This window comes from Poecilia latipinna, unplaced genomic scaffold (assembly GCF_001443285.1).
Source record: "Poecilia latipinna isolate Pla-1442-1.1 unplaced genomic scaffold, P_latipinna-1.0 Scaffold1316, whole genome shotgun sequence".
NCBI classification, from domain to species: domain Eukaryota; kingdom Metazoa; phylum Chordata; class Actinopteri; order Cyprinodontiformes; family Poeciliidae; genus Poecilia; species Poecilia latipinna.
Genome location: NW_015113932.1, coordinates 43,972 through 54,831, shown reverse-complemented (window position 1 = coordinate 54,831; position 10,860 = coordinate 43,972). Strand labels below are relative to the sequence as shown.

General features: G+C 39.5%; 1 protein-coding gene across 1 annotated transcript in view; it reads left to right on the top strand.

Moving 5' to 3' along the window:
• slc7a10a (solute carrier family 7 member 10a) overlaps positions 1-10,860 on the top strand; it is a 30,310-nt gene that overhangs the window by 6,531 nt on the left and 12,919 nt on the right. Inside the window, 2 exon segments of the mRNA XM_015055442.1 lie at positions 5,063-5,267; positions 6,536-6,687. Coding sequence (XP_014910928.1) covers positions 5,063-5,267; positions 6,536-6,687 — 357 coding nt within the window.

Genomic DNA, 10,860 nt, shown 5'->3' with positions numbered 1-10,860 from the left:
ATGACAGTGTCATGACAGTCTTATTCAACCCCCTTCAAATAAAGTGTTACCTTTTTTTTTTTTGCTAATTTTGTCTTGACGATTTTGGCTCGTGACGAAAAGCTTGGACACCCCTGCTTTAATTAAATTTTATTTTTTAATTGAGTTAAAGTCAGGTAAAACCCATTAAATTCCTTTGTTTTTCACCGGATTCAAAAATACCTCTTTCAAAGAAACCATTTTGCTTATTTTTAATTGTGCTCTCTCTCTCTCTCTTTTCATGTCGTATTTCTCAAAAGGAAAAAATAAAAAAATATGGAAGTTGGATGACCAGACCTCCTAAGAAACCTGAAAATCAGGAAAAGGCTGATTGTTGCATTTCCATGTCGCTATGGAAACAATCGTAACTTCAACTCTGATTCTGTTGTTTTGTTGAATCGGAGACATGAGAAACTCATATCACATACTTTGATGAAGGCCTTACTGTGATAATTAGGTGACCGGGTTTGATTTGCGGAGCTGCACGGCCTGCAGACCAGTGAGTGTGCACCCTTCTGGCTGGTCATAATGTTATGCCTGATCGGTGTATTCCTTGTCTTTCCTTGGACATGTTCAGCTTCACTGAGTACTGCAACTCATTCAGCAATTAGTCTTAAAATTGGGGCTGAAACGATGAATGAAATAATCGTCAACCAATTTAGTAATTGATTAATCGTTAATTAATCAAAACCAAAAAAAAAGGCAATTTGCTGGAAGAACAAATTCTCAGAGCACTAAAATAAACCAAAGCTGTTAAAAATATATACATTTTAAATTTAAGATCTGTAAAAAAGCTCAAAGTGTTGAGCTTTTCACATGTTTATAATATTTTTTTACCATCCTTTGCTACAAATGATCAAGTGAATGGGGTGTTGAAGCATTTTAGGCAATAAAATGTTTTCATATTTTTCTTGTGTAAAAAATAAATAAATAAATATTTGTGTGTTTCTGATATTGTAAAATTGGCTAAAGTGGTTAAAATAAAACTCCGCAAAGATGCAATTAATTGTCAAAATAATTAGAATAACTAATTTACTAAAATAATCATTAGTGGCTTCTTTATAAACATGCGTTCAAATCAGATTTTCAAGCTGTATCGTTGAGGAAAGAGAATTTCTTCCTTGGTGTTTTTGACTCGCCACCATCGTGTCAGAAACCTCATATATAACTTGCTAATGATCAACATTGTGGAAGTGGATCTTTTTGCTTGTTTTGTTTTCCCAGAGGCATGAAGAGTTGTGAACAAAAAGAATACTTATTTAGTTGTGATGCAGTCTTTTAAAAATGAGAGATGCATTGCTCAGGATTTTAGTGGCCAGTGTGTGTGGTGAAATTGGCTTTTTGGATCTCTGGATAATTGATTGGCTTTCTCTGTAGCCTATGTCAGAACCTATCCAGTTGATGAATACAATCTAAAGCGAATTGTAGTTTGTCCTTTTTTTATTTGTCAAAAAATCCTTCATCAGTGAATGTAAAGATCACAATGGCTTTGTTTGGTCTGAATCGTAATCTTAGTGGAGTAAAGTGAATGTTCTCTTTAAAAACACTACAGAGTGGGTAAACATGAGCTGCTTGAGTCATATTGCTACCCACCACCAACAGCCTACTCATAAACTGACTGCATTTTTCTTGAAATGTGTTGTACTGACTTGGTCTGGTGCTCCTCTGCTTGTAGCGAGTAGTAATACTGCTTGACAAAACCACCCAATGAAAATGTCAATTCTGACTGAAACGAGAATTAAAAACTAAATAAAACAAAAATCCTCCAGTTCTTATTTTCTTCTGGCGGCATAGTGATGTGAACCAGAAACCTATTTGGCTGTTTCACTTTCTGCAGCGCGAATCCTCTCTGCCCTCACATTTAAGTTGTGAGACAGCGAATGGTGAAACATCCTCCTTGCTTCATGACGCATACATAAACACTTCTAACTTTCTCTTTTTCTGTTTTTCTTTTTTCCAGACAAAAATCCACAACATTTCACAGCTGGTAGAACCACCTCACCTCAATTACTGCAAAAGTTCACACATAAATGTAACGATTAGTCAGCTAACCACAGTGCATTGATAAAGTATTCAAACTTAATCTTTTTTTTTTTTTTTTGGTATATTTTTTGCTGGAGGACTAATATCCTTTTTGTACCACCATATCGCCACCCCCATCCTAGACATTTGAATTTAAAGGAAAATTTGCAATTTGGGCATTCATTCAAGACTCTTCTTTGGAAGAATTCATATTCAAATGTGTCCATATTCAGAGGTTCCACTGAATTGTGTGAGGCTTGTGTGTAGGAATGATCTATATATCGGCACTAACATTGGTATCGGTCAATATTGGTCATTTTTAAACATATCAGTATCGGTCATATAAATAAATCATTTATATCTGTTGTTGCCAGAGTGAAGGAGGTTGGTCGTGTCATGTTTCTTTTATCAGTATCGGCCCAAATTTCCATATTTGCGCATCACTAATTTTGAACATTTGTTAGGCGACTTCTAAAGCCAGTTGGCAGCACTGGGTTTTATTAGGGGGAATCAGAGTAAAAGAGGCTGACTACAAGAATTGCTCTGTAATTCTGATTTGCTGGGGGGTGGGGAACATCCTCACAGCATGATGCTGCCACTACCATATACCACGATGGCACTCAGAGTTATGTGCAGCGTTTTTATAAAATTGCCCAATAGTGATTTTACCCTGGAAGACAGATTGGAGGATAACTTTCGCTACAATCTGGTACAGTGCATCAAATGGTGACATTTATGTTTGAGTTGTACATTGTCCCTTTTAAGTAACGTTGATTATCATTTTCAAATAACGTGAAAAACTCAGCCCTTTCTGCACTACTTAATATACGTAGGGCTGATCTGTTTAATTTTTTGGGTTAACCGATTAATAATTGGATAGCAGGTGTTTAATAGGATAAATTTTACAGAATTTGAACCAGGTGAAGCTACAACTATCCCACATGAAGAGCTCTGGTTAGAACATATTTACAGTCAAAGAAGATTTTGTTTTAATCTTAAATTCAAAATGTATATTTTTTTGTACAGTCTTGGCTTAATCACTGCTCTGAGTGTGTTGTTAGGCCAGCTCAAAAAGGTCGGCCTTTTTTGAGTCCATATACTGCAGTAAACAATTAATCCTTTACTAAATTAGTTGATGATGGTGTCAAGCAATGATTAATCACAATTATTCGGGTTAATTGTTTCAGCCCTATTGCTGTTGAAAGGGTATTTCAAATCTCTCCTAACAGTTCAGCTTTGTCGAAAACAGTGGTGGGAAATTTTCAAAGAGGCCAAATGAGAACCACAGCGACGGGACAAAACCCCCCAAAACCAGGACTGCTTTCACAGAAACGATTCAGTTTTGCCCCATTGAGAAAAGATTTTAGTGAAATCATGAATCTGAACTGTAATTATTGAAAGAATTTTACAACTGTGATACATGTAGACATAGGCAGACCCCCCAATTCCTGCATTCAGCTGAAATGCTGAACTTCATGACATAACAAACGCAACTAAGGCTTTATGTAACAGCTCTGCATCTCAACACAGTCTCCTCCATCAAGTGAGAAGACAATGACAAATGCACATCCTGGTCCTCCTCTCTTGCTCTGCTTCATTAGGGAGCATTCAAAGCAACAGCACGCCTCACTTGGCTTCAACGGCCGCAATGTTTACCCTCAGCAGAGTCACACTTTTTAGCCCCAAACTTACCCCAAGGAAGGGGGAAAACATGGAGGCCAGTGCAAAAACACCACTTGTTTTGACAGCTGCTGTTTGTTTTGTTACTTTCTAGCATGCAGTAGTTTTCTTTTGTTTCGTGTTTTTCTTTTGGAGAGACTGATGATGTCATACATGACAAGCTAAAGTTAAACTCATAACATGTTGGCCAAGTGAGGGAACCCTCAGTTTGTCTTGTGTAGGGGTCAGCTGAGCTCAAACTCCAGCTGAACGTGGCTCAGAGTTGACCTGATAGCAATGACAACAGCACTGCTCTCTCCTAGTGTTCATTTGCAAACCTAGATAGCAAAATGGATTATTTACAGCCACAATTTCACACGCAAACAAGAGAGCTCTTTGTGTTTGTTCATCAGCGTCTCCATTGCAGGAAATTGTAAAAGACACAGTGTCTAACGAGCACATTTTGGACCTGTTCTCTTCAGTAGAATCACGTTATCCGTTAATTAAAGGTAGCTGGAGTGCTCCCACTTTGAGTGGGAAGTTGGTCTTGGTGGGAAGTTCCACTTTTTTTTAATTCTTTTTTACGACAGGGAAGTGGAACACAGCATTTGTTGACTCGCATCCTTATAGTTTCTGACATTTAAAATAGAAGAGATGTCTAAAGTGCAGAGTAAAGGCTTAGATACAGTAAATGTAGATTCAGCACAGAGCCAAAACAAAGCTCCAACACAGTCATGTTGGAACTAACGGCGTCTTCCCCAAACCATTCCCACAAGGTTGGGAACATAAAAGTGACCAAAACGAATTGGTTTACTGAAACATTAAGAGTTCCTTTCATTAGAGCTAAGCAGCTGAGCCCAACTCCTGAAAAACGGCTCTAGACTGTAATCTCGTCTACATAGAAAGTTGGTGACCTCTACATACTCGGCAACTCAACTACTACTGACCCTGTTCTGTGATCTTATGGCCTACCACACTGTGAACGAGTCGAGTCATTCCCTTTTTCCCTTCCACTTCATCATACCACTGATGGCTGAGTGTGGAATAATGAGGAAAATTTACAACTGAATCTGTTGCACAGTTGGCAACAGATGGTTGTTGGCAACAGTTGAACGACAGATACAGTGCAACATAATACTGGCCCTGTAAGTTTTTTCTGCATATCACAGATTGTAGTAAATTTCTTACAGTTTTTTTTAAGTGCAACAACATTGAAAACATATTCTATTACAGCTATAACAACTTAAACTTTATTGGTTTCTGGCATCACAATCAGCTAGCTAGTTGTGAATTAGCTCAATACCTGACCTCTATTGAATTATAAGAACAACAGCAACTAACAATGTTAACTCTATCCATGAAGGGAACATCATTGGCTCGGGGATCTTCATCTCGCCTAAAGGAGTGCTGGAGCATGCAGGTTCGGTGGGACTGTCGCTCATTGTCTGGGTTTGCGGAGGAGGGATCTGCGCTCTTGGGTCGTTGTGCTACGCCGAACTCGGTGTCACAATCCCGAAATCTGGAGGAGACTATTCGTATGTGACTGAGATCTTTGGAGGGCTTGTAGGGTAAGTAGAATGTATTGGTAGCTTGTGTCTTTTTGTAAACGCCGCATCTCAGCCTTTGATGGGTTTAGTTTAGAAAGATGTACATGATTGCGTAAAAGCAACACTCCTGTCGAGGGTCTAGATTTTCCAAGTTTTTATTTTTCACTCAAGTATTTTGCTCTCTGGAATGGAAGATATGATACAGGGAAGACAAAACGACCTTTCTAATGGTATAAAAGTATTAATCCTTATGGCATTATTGTGCATCACAGCCTTGAGTTATAACAGATTTGTCAAAGTTTGCATTGATTACTCAACACAGCTTTGCAACCTCAAAATATTGAGGGTGCAAACTATTGGAAAATGAATACTTGAGCCTTCAGAAGAATGCAAAATGGTGAACTCTGAGAAATGTAAAGTCTATGTATTTGAGTATTTTTCTTTAAGTTTCAAGAAATAAGATGTTCTTATGATATACTACTTTCTAAAGCTGGATAAAATCAATGTTTATACAACATATCATGCTCAATTAAATAAATATGGCTAAACTGGAATTCAGAAAAATAAAAACAGGACAAAGTGGAACGCTGCTTGCTCCAGCCATTGTTTACGACCGGATTTATTGCATCATGCTTCTTCTGGCGTAGAATTATGATGAGTTGTATAAAATGTGTAGATCAGTCGATCTACCCTGTGTAGGACACAGTCTTCTAAAGAGCCTTGAGTTCTGCCTCTTACTGATACATGCTGTATTCACAACATTGTTGCCAAACAAGTATTTTCAAGTGGGAGTAGCCTGATTTTGAAAAAATGGTCTCAGGAAAATAACAGCTTCAGTATTTGACTTCTTTAAGTGCAATTGGGTCCTGAAGGCGTACTTGCATGTTTTACATATTTTTCTGCTTTAACACACCTCAGTCAGAGGATTGGTGTTCAGTAAGATCCTGGTAATCAGCAATCAATTTAAATCAGTTGAGCTGAAGCAGGTAAACACTCTAGCAGTGGCTTATTTTGGTCGTTTTATCCTCATATTTGAGCTTTAGCTTCATATATTTGATAATTCTCTGACAAGGCCCTCAACCACTACTGCAACAGAACTGGGGTTGTTCTCACAGCTTTCTGTACAAGTGTGAATGAGAAGTACGAGTGGAACTGAAAAGGAACAGCAGAAACAGTAAAAATAGCTGCCGGCCCAAAATAGCTTATGAGTTCTACTCATTAACTAAAATAAGGACGTTTTGTATTTTTTTAATAGTGTGTTGCAGTCATGCTTGTTCTTTTATTTCCAGCTTCCTGTTGTTATGGAGCGCTGTTCTCATCATGTATCCAACTACGCTGGCGGTCATTGCCCTCACCTTTTCCAATTACGTCTTGCAGCCAGCCTTCCAGAACTGCTTGCCTCCGTTCATCGCCACCAGACTGCTCGCCACCATCTGTGTCTGTGAGTCTAAAGCCTTCTAGGATTTACATTTTCTGTCTGTGTGCATTTTATTCATCCCAGTTTCTTCAGCTGTGATGCTGGTGTTTGTAACCAGTACATCTGTGACGCCTTACCAAATGTGTTGTTTTTTTCTGGCAAACCAAGATTGTTGAAACAGGGAGGTATCATGCAAATTTCAACCTCTGGCAGAAGTCCTTCTATTTGAGGCCTGGTTTTGGTACTGGAGCATACGTTAAGATGCACTGAATTATTTCTAGGGTTATAAACCAGTCTATCACACCACCTTTCATCTAGAAATCATTGGAAAAGCCAAGCTTCCTCCTTCCTTCACGTGTTTCTTCTGAGTCCCACGTTGCCTACCTACAAAGAATATTACTACATAAAAGTGAACAGTGGATTGGCAATGCTAACAAAAAAGTTAGTTGACTCTAACTGAAAGTTTACAAAAGACTTAAATATGTTAGTGCTTTAGAATTTATATGGAGAAGTTAATTAAGGGGAAACTAAGTGCACTAAATGTTTTCAAAGTTACCAAAAATGCTAAAGTGCTAAACTAGCTCCGCTATTAGCGCAATAGTTGAAGTATGCCCACCACTTAACGTGAACATTTTTGATTGTGACTGGATGAATGTGACTCTAGAAATGCTTTGCTTAGTCAATGTGACAAGAAAAGTCATTTGGTGGTTCAGTCTATTTCCTGTTTGATACCAGTATGTAGCCTATACCTGGATTATTGGTTAGCTTGGCGCAAGGAAGCACCAAGCTAACTGAATAAAAGCGCTGTTTTTTTTTTTGCTTGTTTGTTTTTTTTTTGTTGTTGTTTTTTGAGAAGTTTAAAATTAAATTGCTGTGGCTCAAAGTTTACCATCTGAATTGTTTTAAGGATGTACAAATCCAAGTCTGTCTAGATCAGTAGAGTGGTAAGCATAGTGTAGTAGCCTGCGTAGTGTCTTTTTTTTTCATTGTGCCACCATACTTCAAAATCTCTTAACTACAGACCCTCTGTTGCTCAGACAGTCAGGTCAGATGACTTCATGAACCAGAGTAACTCCTAGTGACGTAGTCGGCAGGGCAGACATTGTTTCACACAAACATCATGCGTAGACATTTTATCTTCTGATAGGGACCAGGAATTAGATGGAACATTAAACAATCTCATATAAAACTCTTCAAGTTCTGACTGTAACCAAAGAAAACATTTAAATTACAAAGTCTTTGTCCAGCTTCCAGTTATTTGCGTATCATTGTTTGATGGCATCAGGACCCCATGATGTCACCTGAGGCTGTTCATTGTCATCCGAAAATCCCATCCGAAATGTTCTGCTCCATTTATAGCCTCTAATCATCAGCGCCCTTGCTTTAAATGCAAGACTGGAAATGGCTTATGGCAAAAACATGCTGTACATGTATCAGATCAGCAAGACAGCCGGTTGGGTCTTGTCTGATCCGGATGGAGTAAAGGGACCTTATGGGGGGAGATGGATGGTAGTGGGATGGGTATCTGCAGGAGAGTGTATCCACGTGTCAAGCTGAGCTTAGCATTTTCAGAGTCCACTGATGGAGCGCTGGAGCGCTGCTATTTTAGGCAACAGTGTGCTGCAACTGCTGCCCAGTTAGACCAGGTGTAACATGGACAGCTCTTTATATATATATATATATGTGTGTGTGTTTTTTTTTTGTTTTTTTTGTCAGACTCTGGTTGGACTGATCGGTTTGTTTTGTGCAAGTGGGGGTGTGTGTGTGTCAGTTGCAGTGTCACAATACATAATGGTGCCAGGCTTTGTGGACGCCGCTAATGAGCGGCTATGTCCACGCTATTGTGTATTGTTTGATGCTCCTGCGGCTGAGTCACACGCAAACAGAAAATGGGCTGGACACCTTGCACATTAATGACGCGTAATCCTATTGGCCGGCTGCGTTTCAGGAAGGATGTCAGCAGCTCCCATTGGCTGTTTTCTACTCTCCACATCCTCATAGCGTCACTCGTCAGTGCTGAAGTCCCAGAGACTTTACTTTTCTGTCTGCGATCAGCCTCACTTCCTTTAAGAGTTCATACTGTTAAGCAGACAGGCTTGGTTAAATGCTTGTGGGATTTATTTTCACCTCTTTGTAATGCTGAGTGTCAGACTGGTCTGAGGTCAGCATAACTTATGAATGTCAGTCAGCCCTGATATTCACGTGCCCCCTCCTTCCTCTCATGCAGAGCGAACTGCAAGGGAGACGCAAGTCACCCTGGAGTGAGTGAGTAAAAACCAGACAGGTCCAGTTTTGGACTAGCGATGTTCTACTAAGAATAGGCACACACAGCTCCATCTCACTCACATGAAGACACTTCCCCTGTAACTTGGTGAGGTGCTCTAGGTTTCACTAGTTATTATTTTAATTGGTTATTTATGGGCGAGGTTTGCTAAAACCAGTGAAGAACTTTGTGTCGCAGTTAATTATTTCTTATTTTAGCATCAGTTTTCTCATTAATCTTGATGAGTTATGCTGCGTTCCAGTTGTACTTGGAACCTAGAAATTCCAATTTCCCTGTTGGAAAATCAACCAAAGTCGGATATCCCACTGAAACATTGGGAGCAACTCCGACTCCACCCAGTTATGACTGACTTTGCGTTTCAATGTGGCCAGTCCTCGCAAGGTGTGGTGGAAACATGTTCATTTTAGAAGAGACACATGCAAGAGTGTCTAAAATCAATGTTAAAAGTGCTGTTTCAACATATTACTGCTTTAAGAAGCAGTAATATGTAAGATGGAGTTTTTTGATCTGTACATCATGTTAGAATGTTACTACCTCTTCAGAAACATACCTGAATTGTTGCTTTGATTCTTTTTTTCATGCATGTTTGAGAAGTCCTTGAATCTCTCATGGCAACCATTCAGCTTTGCACAACTCCTGGGTGGACCTAGCTCCGCCTTCGAGGGACAGCTCTAATGAGGAGCTGCAGTTTGCAAGCAACGGCCTCACAGAGGACCCCTCCCACCTCAGCTCCTTCAGTCCAGCCAGCAGCAATTAGCAACGCCTGGTGGAACTGCACATCAGCTGAGCTCAATATAAGGACTCTTTCTCAGAGCAAGGCTGGTAAAAACGTTGTTAAAGGGTTAATAGGGGAGACGTGTTGCGTTGACTTCCTGAAGGCAGTTTCAGAAAGAGCAGGAGGTTTTTTTTTTAAGAGACAGATGCCCAATTTCCAGGCATCAAATTCAGAGTCAAAAATTTTTTAAGTCATATTTGATATATGCAGCATTTTTATCACAATTGGAGGTAACGTAGTTACTTCATTGTACTATAAAATGGTACTATGTGCTTGGAAAATATATAATACTCCATCTTTAAAATGATGTTTGTAAGAGATACTGCATTGTATCGGTATTGTTTCAACTTGCGTCGCCATGTTGACATCCCGACTTTCTAGCTGGAACTCGGCGTTAGAAGCTGTAAAAATAATAACGCATGGAGATTAGAGTTATTTTAACAATAAACAGGTTGTAATGACCTGGATGTTCAGGGTCTGCAGTGGTCAGTACTCGTCAACGGTGATACACAGGTGTGAGGTCATCATGGCTCACCAACGCTCCCTGACGAACATGGAGGGAAAAAAAAGGCTGGAATCTGTGGTCTGATTGGACAGAAAAGTGACGTTAAATCAAATTGCTGAAAAAGTTTATGCATGTCCTGAGGACTGAATGTCAAACTACACAGTCCATTGCAGCTTTTTATGTAATAGGCATAGCGGCAGTCCAGTCAGGATGTCCATGCTGTCTGCTGCTGAAGAAGCTCACTGCAGTCTGTGTTACATGCCAAGTGTGGACCTGCCGCCATAAATAATCCATGCTGTTATCCAGAGACTGAACATTAGCAGGAAAAATCTGTTAAGTAGTCATTTCCTGTAGGTGAGCTGTGCCGGACAGTCCGTCTCCAAGCACACCACATTCTGTACCTACTCAGCTTTCAGCCTCTTCAGCAACTCCTCTTCTCCATAGCAAGCTAATTATTTTCCATATATAATCAATTATCCTAATCTCCACTAAAACTCCAAGAACAATCAAGTTCTTGGAGTTTGTGAACTTTCTGTGAACTTACTGATAGGTTCAGTGTATTTGTGGCAACAAAACAATAAAAAGGAAAACCTTAAAATAAAACACACTTGTTTCCCTTCAATACAGTTTTAT